The sequence below is a fragment of the Chinchilla lanigera genome, unplaced genomic scaffold, assembly GCF_000276665.1.
Source record: "Chinchilla lanigera isolate Chin_1 unplaced genomic scaffold, ChiLan1.0 scaffold00117, whole genome shotgun sequence".
In the NCBI taxonomy this organism is placed as follows: domain Eukaryota; kingdom Metazoa; phylum Chordata; class Mammalia; order Rodentia; family Chinchillidae; genus Chinchilla; species Chinchilla lanigera.
This window is the reverse complement of record NW_004955518.1, coordinates 3,651,864-3,673,034: the sequence shown is the minus strand read 5'-3', so window position 1 is coordinate 3,673,034 and position 21,171 is coordinate 3,651,864. Positions and strand designations below refer to the sequence as shown.

Genomic DNA, 21,171 nt, shown 5'->3' with positions numbered 1-21,171 from the left:
AGTAATACTTCTCAAAATTGTCCTGGAAATCCTGCCTCCCTGGGACTGCCCAGCTTTGCTGTCAGTACTTATATCATTGTTCTATTATATAACTCTGTAAGATTTTTTTTTTTTTAATTGTCACACAATAACATTTGATCTACAGTAAAATTCACTGCTTTTAAAAGTGGATCCATATATCTCTTGATTAGCCAGTTAGATGTTCCAGTATGTCATTTGCTATATATATTTTCTCCTGACTTGACAACATTTCTGCCTCAGCTTTCTTCACATTATTTTTTTCATATCATATTTAAGTATGAATAGCATCAAATCACGAGCCATGGTTCTAATGGAAGTATAACTTTGAGGAATAATTGAATATAATTAAACTAATCTTTATGAAAGCTCTCGTTTTTGTTTTTTTTTTTTTTTTCCCCCCCTCCGGTACTGGGAACCGAACTCACGACCTTGCGCTTGCCAGGCAGGCGCTTTGCCTCTGAGCTAAATCCCCAGCCCCTGAAAGCTCTCTTGTAATTGCTGTCAGAGTCCCTCATCCCTGAGATGTGTAATTTGCCAGTTTTGACTATAGATAACATAGCATAGAAATTTAGAGGTGAACTACCTGCTGTACAGTATAAATATTTTATTCACTTGCAGTAGGAAAACAAGTTGGGGGAACTTTAATACATAAAAATCATATTTTGTGCATTTATGTTTAGATATATAATTATATAACAAAATTATTAAAATTGGATACCATAGCGATATAGTGGTGGTGATATGGGACATTATTGTAACATTTGATAGAACAGAAAGTTCTTAGAATGATTAGAAACATTTCGTAGCCTCATTTTATTTTCTACAAATGCATACCCATAATGTATACTCTTGCAATATGAAAATATTTAGAGTTGTAGATTTCCCTAATGAGTATGGATAGCTAATGATTAGAAATACTAAACATGTGCTATAGTTTTGGCATTAAGTCTATGACTAATTCACTGAGAGATGCTGAGGTAGTATTTGGGAAAAGCTGATAACATAAAGAAGTGGAGTGAACACTGCTGGTAGAAGCAAAGATATTTTGAAATTGTGTTACAGCTTTTGCCTAGAAGCTGCATTCATAATTAAAGAAAAACATTGGGATAGAGAAGATGATTGGGAAGTAGAAGAATTAATGGCACTTTTACATTTTACCACGCTGCTAGAAAGTCCTTCATATGAGTTAAATAATATAAAATAAGATATACATTTAAAATACATTCTTAAAATAATGTTTGCAATTTTTAATTAAAACTTCATTTAGGTAAACAAGTTATAGACTTTTAAAGGTAGAATTTTCAGAATGTTAAAATTTTATTATAAAAAATTAATACTACAGCTGGGGATATAGCTCAGTGGCATAAGTCCCTGCTTGGCAAGTGCAAGGTCCTGAGTTTGATTCCTGGTACCAAAAAAAAAAAAATAGTACTATATATAGCGTTCAATGTTAATATATTAATGGTACTTTTATTTCTGATATTACAAGAGTAGAATATTACTGTTCATCTTATATTTTTACTGCTAAAAATAAATTTAATTAAAATTTCTCCATCTTTTGAAATGAAAGTGTTTCACTAAGAAATGTAGTTTTCTGATTTAAAAAGGTTTTACACAGTGTTGTAGAGTGCATAACCTTTTAACTTTTGGCTTGACTTAGACATCCCTTCCCTTTAATGCTTTTTTTTTTTTTTTTTTTTACATTATTTGTCTACCTAGCAGGAGATGACGAATCCAAATTAGATGATGTACATTCATTAGGCTCTGGTGCTGGAGAAGGGTATGAACCAATCAGCGATGATGAATTGGATGAAATTCTGGCAGGAGATGTGGAAAAGAGAGAGGACCAACAGGACGAGGAGAAGATGCCAGGTAATCATTGCAGAAGTGGTTGAGCATAGAAATTACCCAATTTATGTTGTTGTCTGTTCCCTTTCATTCTAAAGAATTGATGTAAGATCCTTTGAGTTTTTACTTCATATTTTAATTAAGGTTGAAAGACCAATAAAAAGAAAACTGTGTACATGTTCATCTGTTCATTTTTAAGTAGATGTTGCTTATGAAAGAGCCTCATTCGAAAAAGCAAAATTCTAAGATTTCCTTTCTAAAGGTTTTGTTTCTTTTTGCTTTTGAGGTGTTTTGTTTTGTTTTTTGAGACAGAGTCTCACTGTGTAATTTAGGCTTGCTTTGAACTCACTGTGTAGCCTAGGCTGGCCTGTCCTGCCTCAGCCTCCAGAGTGTTGAGGTTGTAGGCTTACACTACCATGCTCAGCTCCTCTGCAGAGTGTAAGTTGGCTTGTGGCAATGGAATTGTGAAGTACTGTATCATTTACCTATTGTATATAAGATTGGAGATAGTATTTGGTAAGATTCTGGGCTATATACTATGAACCTTAAACTCACGGTTTTTTTACAGTGAGGATCCCTGCTTGATCTAGATATATAAAATATGAAATACTTATTTTGATTTATTTGCTCTTATGTTCCACAATTCTTTCTACTAATGTGGAAGGTATGTATGATTGTTGAATGTTTTTGAGCAAAAGATTTTGTCTTTTTATTTGTTCCTTCTTGATGGCATATTTGCTCCAATGTTAATAATCACTGATTCTTAAAGGAATTTCATAGTGAATTATTTTTTAAAACTAAATCATATGTTTGTGCACACATATGCGAACTAAATGTGCTAAATTTGGCCCCAGAGAAGATTCTGGTACCATGTTTCAAAACGTGAGACTTGGTGAGGTCTTTCATTGGAAAGCTCCCATGTTGTTTAGATGAGTTATTTTTGTAGGGGTAGACTAACTTGTCTTTTTTTCTTTTGGGAAAGTTTATTATTGTAAGGGTTCTTAAGCTTTAAACATTAGTTTTTATGGGAAAGCTTTCATTTTAAGAACGTGAAATTTTTGGTTTAAAATATTTACTAGTCAGTGTGTGTTTACTGGGTAGATGCTTATTACCTGGTGTCCATGGGGATTTGGTTCCAGGACCCATGCAGGTACCTAGACCTGTGGATAGTCGGGTCCTGTATAACATGTAACCTGTATGACATACACACATACTCCTCCATGCTTTATTTTTTTTTTTTTTTTTGGTTTTCCTCTGGTACCGGGAACCGAACTCACGACCTTGCGCTTGCCAGGCAGGTGCTTTTGCCGCTGAGCTAAATCCCCAGCCCCTCCTCCATGCTTTAAATCTTCCCTAGATTAACTGCTTTAACAGTGTAGGTGAGTGAATAAAAACAGGAAAAATGTCTGTGTATGTTCAGTACCACCTTCTGGTGTATTTTTGATCTGTTCTTGAATTCATACATGCAGAACCCCATGGATGTGCAGAGCCAAATGTATTTCTCTGTAGATAAGACTTGTATTTCTTGATGTGAAAAAAAATCCTATTCTTTAACTTTTTACAGATCCATTAGATGTGATAGATGTGGATTGGTCTGGTCTTATGCCAAAGCATCCAAAAGAACCACGAGAACCTGGGGCTGCACTCTTAAAATTCACTCCTGGAGCTATTATGCTGAGGGTTGGAATTTCTAAAAAGTTGGCTGGTTCTGAGCTCTTTACCAAAGTAAAAGAAACATGTCAGAGACTGTTAGAAAAACCCAAAGGTAATTCTATTTTATTTCATAATGCCTGCTATAATTGTTAAGATGATTTTGAAAAGGATTCTATTTGGTTGTCATTTAACACTTATCCTATAGGAACTGGTTTTTGGAGGAAGCACTTACTAGTCACAATTTATTCTTCATGCTCAAAATTCCTCTTAAGTTTATTTTGAGAAAAATTTAATCCCACAGAAAAGTTGCATAATAGTAAATTGAACTTTTAATATCAAAATACTTTGGAGGCCTGGGGAGTATAGCATGTGTTTAGAATAAACAAGGCCTGGGGCTCAAACCCAGCACTAAAGAGAGGAGTTTGGTCTTTCAACAGATGAGATGTGAAGGTGTTCAGTGGTTTACCCATAGCTCACTAATCACAACCTAGAAAAATACGTATTTTGCATGTCTAAGGAAATTGTTTGTCTTACCAATTCTTTCCCCTAGGAACTGAGTATTTCTATCCAAATGCTGATGTCTAGGTTGAGCCTTTTAACAAAATTGTAGTCAAGCATGGTTGTGCTTACCTGTTATCCTGGCATTCTAGGGGGCTGAGGCAAGAGATTGCAAGTTTGAACTCAGTCTGGGTAACTTAGCGACTTACTAGACCCTGCCTCAAAATAAAAAATTAGAAGAGCTGGGGACACAACTCAGTGTAAGGGCCCTGGGATCCAGTCCCAGTAGTACTGTCAAAAAAAAAAAGTGTGAAGAGCTTGGTCAGTAGTGGCAGGTGGTCTGGACTCTGTAGGCCTAGCCCTCACTGGTACTCTCTGTGTCAGTGTTATCGTAGGCAGTTGGGAATGATGGCACACCCGCTATCTGCTGCAAGAGCAAATGCTCCTTGCAGTGGTGGAATGTAGGACACTATGAACTGCTACTCTTTCGTCTGAAAATACTGTATCACACTGAGTTCTTCCCCTATTGAAACAACTTTAATTATTCCATAATCCCTTTGTTCATCAGTTTATCAGGTTTATCAGTTCATCAGGTTTTTTTTACTCTTTCTTTTAGTCTGGTGTCTACCATAATTTGTGTAGTAGTTTATTAATAATTTTATTAGTTGACAAAAAGAAAGAAATGGAATTCAGTGTAAAAGCAACAATCATGTCCCTCAGAGTAAAATTTAGTTAAAAGAATTAAATTTCTTACTAAAATGAAACTGAAAAACAGTATTTTACCCATGCCCCTTTTTTCTCCTTTTAGCATAAGCAATAAAAGTTTTGATTTTGTTATGACCCAGTAGTGTATGTGCATGAAATATATGCAAATTATAATTGTGAACATTTATTCACCTGAAATGTGACCAAAGACTTGGATTCTTGCCCCTACTTTTTCCTACTTCAGTTAGGTCTGTGGACTTACTCAAGTAATTCCTGTTGCCCTCCATTTGATATGTAAAGTGAGGTAGTAAAACCTTTAAGACATTATCTGCCTTTAAAACTGTCTACTTCTGTTAGTTTTGCTAATGGCATTTCAAGTTAAAATCCACTTTGATTTTACTAACTATGAAATAAAAAATTTGAGCCTTAGGGGTGACTTAGGTAAAACATAAAACTATGAACTGTTTGTGAAAGGAAGATTTGATTATTGCCTAGCAGTCACAACTTGCTCTTTTTTGGCCAAAAAAAAGAGAAAAAATTGGTTATATTAGAGAACTGAAAATGCTACTGAGCATACATTTCATATGGAATTGAACTTACTTTATTACACTATTCAATGTCTAATTATCTGTTATCACTAATTATGCCATTGTCCATACCAGTGCCTCGCACATAGTGTATATTCAGTAAAGGTTTGTGATACAATTGATTACTGATCTGTGTATTGTATTTAGTCTATTCTGATGGCCCAACACTAAAGAGAGCATGTGTCCATGCTGTGTATACATATATTTTAAAACAGCCAAAAACAAACATAGGCTTAACACAGAAAATGTCTATTGAAATTGGAATTGCCTTTATCTAGGTTAACTAATTGCAATATACTGTAGTTTTGTTTACTTGAGTGAACTTTTCCAGTTATTTTGCATACTTTGTTTTCCTTGTAAGTATGTGTTTAGTGTCTTTTGAGTAATATGGTGCTAGTCAGTTCATGAACCATGTACAGACTGGAAGGTTAGTCATGTTATATTCTCTGAGGACGTTTATGGTTTCTGTAATCTTATACGTATGTTACAGGAAATGTTTTATATTGTACTGTTGTGAAAACAGAAAGGATGCCAATAAAAAAGAATCTGTCCTAACAATTTCCCAGGAAGGGGATGGTTCAATTCAGATTTCTTTGTTTGTATCTATAGTGAATAATAATTCATATTTTTGTTGCCATTGGTTCACTCAGACATCAGTGAATCTTGAGAGGAACTGCTTTTTTTTTTCCTTTTTCTTTATGGTATCTTGCCTCAGCTATGGAGATTCTGATTCTGTAAAGCTGAAGTATTTTAAAAAGCTCCTCAGATGATTCTGATACATGTCAGAGTTTGGGTCTAATTTAGAGTTAATTGTTTAGGTATAGGACATGTTGACTTAGGTATATTTGTAAGACTAATTTCTTGATAATTATCTAATCTCATTACTTAAGCTGTGCAGTTCAGAAAATTTAAATGAACTGTGTAATGCAGTTTCATTTGTTCTCAGTCAAATTTGTCTTTTGACTTTACCCAGGTGCTACTTACTGTTTTCCTTTGTGAATGTTAATAGTAAGTTATCTGATTATATTGTATGGTAGAGTACATAAGTGTTATTTATTTGAATTACAAACTGGTCCTATTCTGTTATTTTGACTTTCCTTTTATCTGTTTTTAACCTTTATTTTTTAGTAAAACTTTTCCTTGGTTATTTTGTAAAGTTTTTGTGGTTTTTGTTGTTGTTGTTTGTTTGATTTTGTTTCGTCCTATAGATTGAACCCAGTAGTGCTCAACCACTGAGCTCTAATAGCTAGCCCTTTTTGTTTCGAGATAGTGTCTTGATAAGGCTGTTTTTGTAAAATTTTAAATGTTTTCTCCCTGTGTTTCATACTTAGACTTAAGATTAAGTGATTTTAGTTTAATATATTGCCCCAGGTTTTTATGGTGGCTTACAGGTTGGCTAACACTTTCCTAACTTAACTGTTTTCTTTTTGGAGGTCACAACGTTGACTATTACTACAATCTTGAATCTTGATGTAATGAAGTCCTGAAATTTAGAACTTCCGTAATTAATAGTAGGCAACATGCTAAATTTGATTTCAATAATTCTTCACTTAAACTTCTCATAGTAATCAGTGTGTTTAAGATTAGCAGCATAGCTGTATGTCTAAGATCGTTTGCAGAGAATATTGCCTTTTGTATGAAATAATTTTCACTAATTCTGCTAATTTTGATAAATCTTAGATTCAAGGAGCATTTAATTAAGCCATTGGTAGCACTTTCCTGTTCGACAAAAATTTAATGCATGTTTATTTTTATTAAAAGATACTGACAGTCTCTTTGAACATGAGTTGGGGGCTCTCAATATGGCTGCATTGCTACGGAAAGAAGAAAGAGCAAATCTTCTTAGTAATCTCGGCCCGTGCTGTAAAGCACTATGCTTCAGACGAGATTCTGCAATCCGGAAGCAGCTGGTTAGAAACGAGAAGGTACTGTGATTTCCTTGGGAAGAAAGCAGAATGAGAAGTATGAATGGCGTGTTATTACTTGATTGCTGTAAAGTGAATTCTCATTTTATCTGTTTCTATGAGTTTGGACTCCTAGTCTTACACATGTAAAGGAAGAATCTCTTAGAACTTCTGACCCTTTTTATTTTACTTTAGTAATGCTGATCAGTGATTGTTTTGAATGACAGTTGCTCTGAATAACAATTATTTGTTATTTAAAACTTCATACGTAAGAAAAACTTATAGTTTTTTTTGTGAGTTACTTTACATTTGCAAAAAGTTTCTTTCTATAAACATGTTAGAAATTTTTTCAAAGATAAATGACCAAAAAATTCTAGATAAAGCATAGACAGGGTATTTAAGGATAGTGTTTCTGAGCCTGTACCAAGTTGGAAGAGAGGAAAATAAATGAAAGTGATTACTGTATAAGCATTTACTTGGAGTGTAAAGAAAGTTGAAAAGTAATATAAAAATTAGTTTTGATTTAGAAGAAATCAGTTTTAGAAATTAGTTCTGTGTATAGAAATTAGTTCTTTGTATAGAAATTAGTTCTGTGTATAGAAGAAATCAATCAAAATTAGTTTTGATTTAGAAGAGATCTGATAAGAACTTGAAAACATCTTTTTAAATGTCTTTTTAAAATTAAAAACTGTACTTTTTAGTTTGGAGGGTTGGTGGTGAGCATGGGGTAGTCTGACCGAGAAAGTTGGTTCTAAAAGTTAGAAAAACATTAACATATTAATTTCTTACGGAGACAGTTGAAAAAATACAGGATTATGTTTGGATATGTAAGTGCTAAACTAAAGGATACCTTGTTAAAGACGGGTACTGAGGTTGGAGTGGGGGGGTAAATTCATAAAAAATGAGGATGATTTTCTTTGCAAAGGTTAAAATGGAAACAGATATGAGGAGTAAGAGACCTTTTAAAACTCACTTTTTGACTATATAACTATGTCTTCCCTACTTAAATGCCTGCCTAAAAACTACCTTTGCCAGAGTTGCTTCAGTCATTATTTGTTGCCATTCTCCTTTCAGTGTGTACTTAAGTCTGCTTATTCTTTTGTCACAGCTCAACTTTCTCAGCTGAACCTTTCTCTGAGAGAATAGAGCCTACCATTTCCTAAGCACGTGTGTAATGAATCACTGTCTCCATTAAGCACCTAGAATGATACCAGTGATACCAATTAACACCAACCTTGGTAGTGAACTGAAAAATAATCGTTCACTTTATTTTCTGCCTGGTTCAGATAAGAAATGTAAGTTGAAAAGGATTATATGATTTGTAATCTCTTCATAATCCTTTAAAAAATAGATATATTGTATATTACATTTGTTGGTTCTTCTAATGATCATGTCCTTCAAAAAGTATGACTACTCTACAACTTTCTCAGGGAGAACCCACTGTTCAGGAACTGATAGTCCTTCAGTTTAAGCACAAATAGTTACAGCCTGTGACACATCATGAAAATTATAATGGCCATTATAAATGTCTTAAGTGATCCACCTAAAGAAAGTACTAGAAGGTTTTGGATTACTCCATATTAAAAATGCCAGCACAAGCCAGGTGTGGTAATATGTGCTTGTAATCTCAGCATTTGGGAGGCTGAGGCAGGAAGATTACCACGAGTTCAAGGCCAGCCTGAACTACATAATGAAGCCCTGTTTCAAACAACAAAAATAAATAAATAAAAATATTAGCACAAAAGTGGAAATAGGAAGAGGGACATAATTAAAGAAAATTTTTTTCATATATTAGCCTTATGAAAAATCTCAGAAGAGGAAAAACCTTTAAGTTCTGTGTATTAAAAAAAACGTATAGAATAGGGTCATTTGATGGGTTAGGTGGTAAGCTCTATCAAATGAATAAAAGAATACTATTCATGGGGCTGGGGATTTAGCTCAGCGGCAAAAGCGCCTGCTTGGCAAGCACAAGGTTGTGAGTTCGGTTCCTGGTACCGGAGAAAAACCAAAAAAAACAAAACAAAACAAAAGAATACTATTCACCCAGTATATTGGCTTTATCCTCTGTGTAGGAGAGAGATTGTTTTAAAGTAAGTTATAATGCATCTCTGAAGAAATAAGGATACAAAAAAGAACACTTAGTTGTTGTAAATGGGTGTAAATCTCATTTTAATATATAATATTAAAGTTTGCTAAACCTTCAGTAAATAGGAAGAAAATAATAAAAAACAAATGAATGAAATTGAAGATAAGATAAATTAAAGAAACTTAGTGAAACCAAAAGCTGGTTCTTTGAAGAAACAAATAAAATTGATAATCTTTTAGCAAAACTGACAAGCAGAAAATACACAAATGACCCATATCAGGAATGAAAATAGGGATATCACTACAAATCTTACAGATTTTAAAAGGATAATAAGGTTGCACCAGTCTACAATGCCACCACCAACAGTGGAGAAGAGTTTCTTTTCCCCAGAGCCCTTCCAGCATTTGTCGTTGGTTGATTTCTTCATGGTAGCCATTCTTACTGGGCTGAGATGAAATCTGTGTTGTTTTAATTTGCATCTCTTGAATGACCATTGATGTTGAATATTTGTTCATGTATTTATTTGCTGTTTGTATTTCTTCATCTAAGAAGTGCATATTCATCTTAGATGCCCATTTTTGGATTGGGTCTTTGAATTTGGGGGGGGTCTGTTTTTTTAATTCTTTATTTATTCTTGATATAAGTCCTTTGTCTGAGGGACAGTTAGCTAAAATGTTCAAAAGGAAAAAACAACTAGGATGAGCGAAAGGAGAAGAAAAAGGGGAAGAAAACAATATGTATATACACACAAGATGGCTAAGATAATTGTACTACTAATTTCTGTTGGTTTATTTTAAGGAACAGTTAATGTGTAATTGATCAGTCTTCATACCTATATCTAGTTATCTGAGCTGAAGATAACAATATGTAATACATCAACGATTGTTAATTTTGTATCAGCTTGTTTTGAAATTCTGTATCGTTTTTGTGGGGTTTTTTTGTGTTTGTTTTTGTTCTTTTCTCTTTAAAATAAAAACAATTTTAAAAATAAAGGATAATAAGGGAATACTATGAATAAATTTATGCTCATAAATTTGACAGTTTACAAGAAATGGAATGAGTTCTAAAACCACAAACTACCAAAACTTAAGAAATAATAAATAACTTGACTAGTCCTTCATCTGTTGTTATTTTAAATTAAATTTGTAGTTAAAAACCTTCTGATAAAGAAACCTCCAGTCTAGTCCTAGATGGTTGCATTGGCAAAATCTACAAACATTTAAAGAAGAAATTATACCAGTTCCAAACAATTTCTTTCAGAAAAATGAAGAGACAGAAACACTTCCCATTTCATTTTATGAATCCAGCATTGAAAGAGATCACAAGAAAACTGCAGATGATTATCTTTCATGAAGATGGACACAAAAATCCTCAAAATTCTTAGGAAATCAGTATTTCCTATATCAGCACAACCAAGTATGGTTTACCATGTGAATGAAACACTGGCTGTGTGCTCTGAAATTAAAATTATTCAATATAATCCATCATATTAACAGAATAAAGGAAAAATGTCTGGTTGTATCAATTAGTGCAAAATATTATTTGATAAAACTTAGTTCCTTTATAAAAAAATTCTCAGCAAGTTGTAATTAGAAGGGTTTTTACTTTATAAGGAGTATCTACCAAAACATCTGTAACTAACATTATAGCTAATGATAATAGTTGGAATTCTTTCTCCCTGAGTACAGGAACAAGGCAGGGTGTTCACCCTCACTACCTGACTCAACATCATACTGGAAGTCCTAGCCAGTTTGTAGGTGCCTACAAATTAGAAAAGGCAGAAGTAAAACTATTTTATTCGTAGGTAACAGGATAACCTAGCATGTTAAGAGACACAAAAGAAAATTTTCAAAAAATTTGTTTAAATTTCTCATGGAAAACCATTGTTCAGGACCTTGTCTCTTATGAATTATATAAGAGATTCAAGGAGCTTACAGAAGAATTCCTAGAACCAGTAAGTTTATCAAGGTCATGAGATACAAAGTTAGCATATAAAAGAGTTGTAGTTTGATCACTATCAATGAATAGCTAGACACCAAAATGTTAAAAAATTAATTCCTTTTATAGTGGCTCCAAAAAAATGAAGTAGATGTAATAAAAAAGTATGGTGAATGTTTATTATAGTAACAGACACATTGCTATTGATTACCCTCAGTATATTTCCCCTCTTTAACACATCCCATCATTCTCACTTTGTATGTCTTCTCTTTCATGTTTTTAGTTGCAGTGTCATGGTTGCCTTAATGTCTTGAGTGGTTTCAAAACAGTTCCTTTGACATTCACCATAGTTTTTCATCATACCTTGTGTACTGAGGTGTAAATCTAACAAAACATCTGCAGGATCTATATACCAAAATCTGTAAAACTCTGATGAAAAAAGTCAGTGAAGACCTAAGTAAATGGAGAGACATGTGTTCATAGATGGTGAGATTTAATGTAGTTAGGATTACGGTTCTTCCTCAGATTGACTTGCAGATTTAACAGAATTCCAGTGAAAATCCATCCAAAACCTTTTTTGTAGATACAGACAAGTTGATTCTAAAGTTTATATGGAAGTCAGTGTTACTAGACTCGCCAAAGTAATTTTTACAAAAGAAGAATAAAGTTAGAAAATTGGTGCTACTTAGTTTCAAGACTTACTTGAAACTGTACTACTTGAGGTAGTGTGGAATTGGTGAAGGAACAGAAAGGTGGGTTAGTGAAACAGAATAGAGGGCAGAAATAGATCCCACAAATACAACCAGGAAAGGGAAAGAAAAGAGTTTGAGGTTTATTGTATTAACTTTTGGAAATAATTTTTCTCCTTCAAAATTTAAAACTTTTCAATTCAAAGAGGCTGATAAGAGAATGAAAAGACAAACATAAACATAACATAAGCAAATACTTGGGGCTGGGAATTTAGCTCAGTGGCACAGCGCCTGCCTGGCAAGCTGGAGGTCGTGAGTTTGATTCCCAGTACCGGAAAAAAAAAAACCAAAAAAGAAAAAAGAAAATACTTAAGAAATACATTTTTAGAAAGAACTGTTTCTAGCCATGTGTGGCCCATGCCTGTAATTCCAGTACTCAGGATGCTGAGCCAGGAGAATTGCCACAAGTTCAAGGCCAGCCTGAATTACATAGTGAGATCCTGTCTCAAAAAAAAGGAACTAGGGGCTGGGGATTTAGCTCAGCGGCAAAGCGCCTGCCTGGCAAGCGCAAGGTCGTGAGTTCGGTTCCCGGTACCGGAGAAAAACCAAAACCAAAAAAAAAAAAAAAAAAGGAACTATATCTAAAATATATAATGATATTCTCAAGACTTAACAGTGAGAAAACTAATTTTTAAAAACAAGTAAAAGACTTGAACATACATTTCACCAAAGAGCATATATGGACAGCTGTTAAGACCATATATAGCATCATTAGCCATTAGGAAATGTAAATTAAAACTGCAATGAAATACCATTAACACATTCACAAGGGCTGTAATTCCTGTCTCACTGCCTGGAGATGGAACAGTCATGCCTGTAGCTCTGGTAGAAATGTGTCAAGCTAGTAGAAATGTGTTAACTACCTTTTTCAGTCTCTAAGAACAACCAACCAACTAGCGTATCTCAACAATATCAAGTGTTGGTGAGGTTGCATAACTGATAAGAATTCTTATGTACTGCATTACTGATGAGAATGCAAAATGGTAGAGCCACTTTGGAAAAGTTTGGTTATTTCTTATAAAGTTAAATATACATTTACTGTATGATTCAGCAGTTCCATTACCAGTATTTACCTTAAAAAAAATGAAAACTTACTTTCATATAAAAACCTGTACACAGAAGTTTATAACAGCCATATTCAACCCCAACAAACCAACTCCTTTGTTTTTCACCTGGATAATAGAGGAAATGTGATTTGTGAAATGTAACCAAATTATTGATACTGTCAACAACATGGATGAATCTCAAAGGCATTATGCTGAAGAAAGGAACTAATCTTAAAATTTGTATTTTGTATGTACGTGATGTTCTGGAAAAGGCAGTATTATGGTGGAAGACATCAGTGGTTGCCAAGGTTTAAACTTGGGAAGAGGGTGTGAATACAAAGCAGCAGTAAAGGGAGTTTTTTTTGGGTAATGAAACTGGTCTGTCTTGATTGTGGTCAAAGTATTCAAATGTATCCACACGGTTAGGGAACATAACTTTCTAAAAATGCTAATGTAGCTTTAGGTTACATTAATAGATATGTGTACATTTTAGTATGTGGTAGTAGTACCCAGTATATAGCATAAACAACTATCTTCTAGAGAATTCATTCTATTCTGGAACGTAATTTTTATGAACATTAACAAGCCAGTATGAAATGTAGAATATTTGGCTTGCAAAAGAAAAATGAGAGGAAGGGAATCATATCTTACCTTCTAAGAATTTAAATTTTGTTGGGTAAAAGACAGTGCTATTCACCAATAGAATGCGTATGTTTTGTGTTTATTTTGTCATTAGAAATGGTACTAAACCTATTCATTCCCTCACAGGAACTGTTGAGAGGATTCCCACTTTGAGCAAGAGTTAAATGGAAGGGAAGGGGATATAAAAAGAATTAAGATGTGTTATGTATGTGTACCAACTTCTTGTGATGAATGTAAAATAAAGCAAGAGGTCAAGGTCCCCTCTAAAGTTTTCTACATTTTAGCACTAAGAATGAGTCTGAACACTTTGTAATTTTGCTTTAAATCCTTCAAAGCAAATTTAATGTCAACTCAAAACCAAGTACCCTTGCAGCTTTGATTATTTCTGATAAAGTTAACTTCCCTCTTTCCTTTTGTCTGCTAGTAATGTACATCTTTTAATTGTTTTTGTTTTCTTCAAATAGGGTGCTGTAAAACACGCTTACACAACTGCTCCAATGGTAGACAATGAATTACTACGACTGAGCCTTCGGTTATTTAAGCGGAAGACTACTTGCCATGCCCCAGGACATGAAAAGACTGAAGAGAATAGAATATCACAGTCCAGTATGCAACAGGAACTGTGTGTGTCCTAGACTGGAGTCCTGCATGATACTTTGGTTACTATCTTCCTTCAGCAGTGCATATTCTTTTTCCAAGTTCTTTAGTTTGACAGACATTATTAGTGACAAGACAGAAAAGATTTGTCACTATGCTAAAAGAGTGAAGAACATTGATCTTTAGAGACACTAGTTTTGGCTAACTTAAGATTTTACATTAATTTTTATACATACTTAATACTCATGTAAAATAATGTGAAACCATCTAGATTTAATAGTTGCGTCTGTTCTCTGCTTTTTGTTAAATCTGAACATTTTGGAAAACCTCGTCACTGCTCTTCCAGCCTATAAATATTTTTTATGGAATGGAACCACTGATTTATATTCTGGATCATCCATACAGAAACAATGATTTTAATCAAAAACAATGTGTTCATCAAAATAATTGCACACATTGTGCAACACCATGTTGAACAGAACATTTGAAAGGGAATGCTGGTCTAGTATAGTCTATTTGTAGGTATATCTCCAGCAGGAGGGAGCGGAAATATTTTTTTAAAGTTCTAAAAAAAATTACTTCATGAGTCTTCGATTTTTTTTTTAAGTGTATGTGTATTGTTATGGTGTATATTGATGTTTTTGTGGTATGAATACTTTCTTGTTTGTTATCAAAGACTGTATCATTTTTATTTTTAATAAACATACCTTCCCTTTCCTTGTTCAAGATTTACGTACTTTGCTCTTCATTAGTCATATTCCTAATGTTCTGAAGCATTTATCATCGACATTACAGTTTCCTGCTTCAGGCACTCTCCTGCTTGTTTCATCATTATTGAACTGCTTGCTGTACATACTGTGACACATGTTGAGGATGTGCTTCAAATATAGTCAATAATTACTGGCAGCAAACCAGTAGTTAACATACCTATATAACTGATGAGGTTTATAATCCTACCATTATATTGTTCAGTACTATAACCATTAATTACATTGAACAGCATTAATCCTGTACGATGTAAAACAGAAAACAGCTTTACTTTTTTAAAAAAGTACAGTATATCTTACTTGTTCTCTACATGTTAATTTGTAAAGTGGACGTACGAATTGGAAATGGGCTGCAACCTGCAGAATTTGTGGGCAGCCTGAAGTAATGATAATAAAGAAAAATCAAAATTTTAATTTGATCATGGCCTTTTAGAGTTTTGGTAAAGTGTAAGCCTATACTACCAATGTCTGTAATTTTGTGTCCTCTTCTCTAAAGGTTACATAATAAGACTTAGGCGTGTCTTCAAGAAACATTCGTTGTGCAGTTAATTTGTATCCAGTAAAGGAAATAATCTTATTTTCAAATGACTTTGAAATCATGTAAAAGAAATTTGCAAGCAGAACAGAAAACAAAAAGTAATCACATTTTCTGGCATCTTTTCCTTTATTAAATGTTTTGAATAAAGAAAATGAAATTCTTATTCCAGAGAATGAATGCCCTTTATGAAACTAGTTCCTGATTAAAGTGGATGAAGTTATTTTCTGCAGCATAAAGGTTTAAAGTAGAAACATTTTTTAAATTTAATTTTTAAATTCCTACAATATTCTTTCCACCCCGTACAGTTTCAGAATATGACAAAAGTAATTGTTTACCCATTTGTTCACTAATGTCATATTTCAAAAGTTACTTACAGAATAAAAATTACAGTTGTATTTGCAATTTAATTGAATCTGTTGCCTTTTAGTTTGGAATATTTTTTATGTTGCAAGAGAAAATCTGGAACTATCCATTGTTCACTTGGTCACTATGCTGAGCTTCATGTTCACATTGAAAATGTACTGTTAGGGCTTATTTTTTAAACTCAGTCATTCTCAATATTACTAACCATATATCTATACAGTTTTTCTAAAGTAAATCTTTTCATTGGATTTTTTGTAAAAACCTTTTGGATGTATATGGAAGCCTCAATCAAATAGTATTCCTGAAAACATCTTTCAGTCTATAAATTATTTTCTAGTACTTTTGAACTTCTGTCTCAATTAATGGATCAAATTTATCCATTTGCCATAATTGCATGATGAGATTCAAGCGGCTCATTGGAGTTGTCTAAATAGAAAAGGGAGAAAAGTATGTCTGCAATCCAAAATAAATGAGAGTTGACATGTAATTAGATAATCAAGTCAGCTGTTTGATCTTTTTAATTTTTTTGGCAGTTATCTTCCTCACTTAAAAGGTTATACTGACGATAGCTAACCTTATTTCACAAAAACTTGTAAGTATGCTTAAGCAGTAACTTAATATTCTGAAAAATGTAACCTACCACTTCTCGGTTCTGAGCGGTGAATGCAGTTATCTTCCCCATCTTACCCATGACTACATTAAGGTTTTGTGGTTTAATCTTATCAACTTGAACATATGTGGCATTAACAGAATATCTCATTCTTTACTGTCCACTTGAGTAAAGTTTCATTGTACAGGACTATTTTTGTGATTTTTTTTTTTTTTTAATACAAGAAGGAAAAGCTGTCCGCTGAACCTCAGCTTGCTTGCTATCCAAAATGATACATGGGGCTGGGGACATAGTTCAGAGGAGCATACCTTCCTCACACACATGTGCAAGGACCAGGGAGGAGCAGGGGGCTTTCAGAGGGGTGTTCTCTTTTTTTCTAGGTCAAATTATATAGCTGTGTTTTTAAAGATTTAAATTTGAACCTGAACTTGCCTTATTATTTTTAAAAACTATATATAAACTAATAAACTCCCTTTATTCCTTAGTTATTTTGCTCTTTCCATTTCTGCTTTGAATTCAGTGACCAGTTGTGGGGGAATCTATAATTTAAAATGTGAAACAAGTTCACTTGTTTGTGGTACTGGGGATTGAGTCCAGGGAACACTGAACTATCTCCCCTACATTTATTTTGAAATGGAGTCTCAGTAAATTGCCCAGGCTGGGCTCGAACTTGGAATTCTCCTGCCTCAGTCTTTTTTTGTTTGTTTGTTTTTCTCCGGTACCGGGAACCGAACTCATGACCTTGCCAGGCAGGCGCTTTTGCCGCTGAGCTAAATCCCCAGCCCCCTGCCTCAGTCTCTTGAATAGCTGACATTACAGGTGTGTGCCACAAGGCTCAGCTAAAAGTATTGAATAACTTTCCACATGGATGTGAAAGTATAATTTATTAATTGTCTTGAACTATTCAAATTGAGATTTTCAGTGATGTTGGTATACATATTTGTGGGCTTCACAATTTTCAACAGTTTAGGCAAAGGTGGGAAATAGGTGATTGAGATCATTTTAAATTGCAGTAGTTGTAATGAAAGGAAAAAAACAACTGTGATGGGAAATAATGGACACCGGGGATCAGGTACTATTTTAGAATGTGAAGAAGGTCTGTGAATAAGATGAGACCAAAAAAATGAAATGCAGCTAGCAGGGAAGAGCGTTTCAGACAGAAGGATTGGAATATGCAAAGGTGTGAACTAGAGGAAGAGCTTCGTTACACTACCAGACTGCGCTACTGGTATTGCTCAGCGCTGGGCGGGGAGGGGAGGGGTGGGGGTTGCTGGAGAACAGTGCTATTCCACAGAATTTTCTCCAAGGATGGGAATGTCCTCTAAGTGCACTGCCCAGCACAGTAGCCAGTAGCCTCATGTGGATGTTACTAACTTGAAATGTAGCCAGTGGGACAGGAACTGAGTTTTTAAATTTCCATTTGACATTAAATTTAAGTAGATCTAAGTGGCTCATGGCTTCCATTTTGGGTATAGGTCTAAATCTTAGTAAAGCCTTATGGGATATGAGAATAATTTCCAAAGTGGCACATAAGATGAGCTCTTATTTGTGTTTCAATTATTTTCTATTTATAGCAAGTGCTACTGAATTGTTATTTATTGCAGCAGTGTGGCATTTCCTTTTACAATAAATATTAATGACTGAACAATTTAAATAGAATGATAGTATTGAGAGATCAGAAATTTACTGGTGTGCAAATAGCAAATTGAGAAAGTACAGACTATGAAGTTGTAATTTTATCTGAGGGATTAATAGAGCAGAATAATAATACATATAGGGCAAACAAGAAAGAGTAAGATGAAATGACATTTAAAACATGGATATAAACCAAATGTATTCATAAATTTTATTAAATGAAAACAGATTCAGCAGCCCAGTAAAGAAAAATTAGGAAATTGCAGAAAAACACCTATATGTTGCTTATAAGAGTGAGCTAAAACATGGAAGACCAAAATCCTGAAAGTAGAATGATGGGGAAAAGATGTGAACACCAAAAGAAAAGTATTCCTAACATTAGTCATCCCCATGCATGTCTTTGTATTTGTTCCAGACACTGTCAAGTGGCAGTCTTCTGATTGTACTACTACATTTATTGGAATTCTACTTGAAGTGTTAGATCTCCTCACCCATCTTTCTTCATTTGTTCAGCTGTATCAATGTGAACTCCTGAGTTCTCAATGAGTTTATTACTATTACCACTTGGTTTCTCAGAATAGCCAAGTTTTAGACTTGTTAGACACTTTGTGCTTGGCAGTGCTGAAAGTTAGTGCCACTTTAAGATCTGTTTCTAGGGCTGGGGATTTAGCTCAGCGGCACTGCGCCTGCCTGGCAAGCGCAAGGTCATGAGTTCGATTCCTAGTACTGGGGGGGGGGAATCTGTTTCTGCTGGTTTGTTCTTTGTTTTGTTTGTATTTTTTACTCTTAGACTTGGGTATTTTTTATTACATGCCCAAATTTGGTTTGCAGAATTGTTAGTAGAATAAAATTGTGGTTTAAGATTCTGTTGTCTCCAGGTGCGAGTTCTGTTTGCTTATCCAGGTCACCTCACTGGTGGTGTCTGTGATTGATTAAATTATCTAATCTTACATTACCAAGAGAACAAATTTAATTTTTTTCTTCATTTCCATTTCATTGTTTTATTTCTGCATTTGTTATCTGTGTCTCATTGAGTTTCCTGCAGTTAATTTTCTATAACTTTTTTCCTAAGCTCATGTTTTCTCCTACCATTTTCTCACCAAGTCTTCCTTGACTTCCTCTGTTTTGTTGATTTTCTTTAAGGCAGCAATTGAATGACTATATTTTATTACTCATGGCAAAATGTTTCCATCTGTTCTGCAATATTTTTCAGGTGGCAAATGTTTGTGATCATTTTTGCTAACTTTTCTTACAGTTTTTTGAATGGTCTTTGTATCAGTATCATGGCAGTTTTTCTCAATTACGCACATATTTGCAGGAAATCCAGGCCATGCTAACCTTTGACATTTCATAACCATGTTTATCATCTCTTCAGCCAGTGCCTCAGAGCTGTGCTGCCTCTAGTAAATGTGGCCCCTTCCTGTGATTTCTTGTGTAGCTCTTCCTCCTTTTTTTCCCTGAACCAAACCAGGTCCTGAAGGACTTATTCAGCTAGCCTTGCTCTCCTCTGGCCCTAATTGTTATAAACAAGAGACATTGCTTTTGCTCCTTGACGGGGGCGGGGGGCTTTTCACATTCAAAAAAGTGACTTTTGCTGATACAGGTATCTGCTGCCTCCCTCTTCTCACTGCTCTTCCTCCTTTCTCTTTGGCCATACTACTGCTAAATCTCAACTGTTTTAGCAGCCCTTATGTCTATTTTGGCATGTGAAGATTATATCTGTCTCCTGATTTCACTGAAAATAGAACTTACGGAGTTTCTTACAGTCTCTTTGTTGGTTGTGTAAAATATATAGCAGAAAGATTGTGTACAGATTTAAGCAGCATGTTCCTCCTGAAGTTCTTTCCACTAAAATTTAATATAGTGGTCACTGATTCTCAGCTGTATACTTCTATCAGCATATATTTTTAGATAGGTAGTCATGATGAACTAACACTTAGAGTTATATCAATATAGACCAAATAAATACAATTCAGTTCATTTCTTTGATGTTATCCTAGTGCATATGAATCATACACTCCTTGTTCCCCTTTCCTTTGCCATAACCGTATCTCTTGGCCATCTCTAGCAGAAAAAGAAGCTGGGAAATTGAGTATTTCACTTTTCTAGCTTCTGTAGTAGAAATGATCAGAGGAGATAAGGGTTGGGTATAGGTGTTAGGTTTGCCAATAATAGTACTGTATCATCCACCATTTCATTGGTGAATTGAAGCACTGGTACTAGTTCAGGCATGTTGATGCCAACTTCATGAGACTAAACAATAGTCCAATCCAGTGCTGTAACTTCTCAAAATTGTGCACTACCACAGCACACCTCAAGAATAAATTTGGCTTGCTTTTTTTAAACATACTGAAAAATAAGATTTTTTTTAAATCAAGTACCGTCAGTTACATTTCATGGCCTTTAAATATGTGACATCACAGTCTAAATCCAACAGTAATTCATTCTTGCACACTCGGTGACTGAAGACAAAACATTCTTCAATTTATACAAGGTACCTTCTTGGCACATTCAGACCAGAAGCAGAGAGTTATACTTTATTTTTGGTCACTAAAATGTGGTAAGAATTGGAGGAGGATGAATACATTATGATTTTAAAGTGCATTCAGCTTGGAAATTAACAAATGTAATACAAAAATCTCAGCTAATGTGAAATCCCAGGTCTTACATCTCCATTTGGACCACCCAACAGCCTGCGAGTTGCTACTTACTACCTGAGCGCTTAGCTTCTGCTCCATCTTCCTAACCCACTCTCTGCACTGTTACCAGAATACTCTGTAAATCATCCCAGAACACAGATGTGATCAATGGGGTTTCTCCCTGGGGTTCTGTTACAGTCAAGCTATCTAAGCATAAACTGGTTACTTAACCTCTCTGAGTATCACCTTCTTTTATAAAATTAAGGATTGAGTTGTGGCTTGTTTTTGTAGGACTTTTTCTCATTCTTTGACTTCAAAATTCTGAATTTTCCATGGAATAATCTA

General features: G+C 34.3%; 1 protein-coding gene across 5 annotated transcripts in view; it reads left to right on the top strand.

Moving 5' to 3' along the window:
* Zc3h13 (zinc finger CCCH-type containing 13) overlaps nt 1-15,981 on the top strand; it is an 83,123-nt gene extending 67,142 nt beyond the window's left edge. For 4 of the 5 annotated variants that reach the window (XM_005409094.2, XM_013506957.1, XM_005409093.2 and 1 more), the window contains 4 exons: nt 1,741-1,893; nt 3,434-3,634; nt 7,074-7,237; nt 14,142-15,981. In XM_005409094.2, coding sequence (XP_005409151.1) covers nt 1,741-1,893; nt 3,434-3,634; nt 7,074-7,237; nt 14,142-14,312 — 689 coding nt within the window. In that variant the 3' untranslated portion in view covers nt 14,313-15,981. Of the gene's footprint in view, nt 1-1,740; nt 1,894-3,433; nt 3,635-7,073; nt 7,238-8,324; nt 8,512-14,141 lie in introns of all 5 variants that reach the window. The other variant, XR_001231840.1, reaches the window with a different exon arrangement.
* Nucleotides 15,982-21,171: the final 5,190 nt, after the last annotated feature.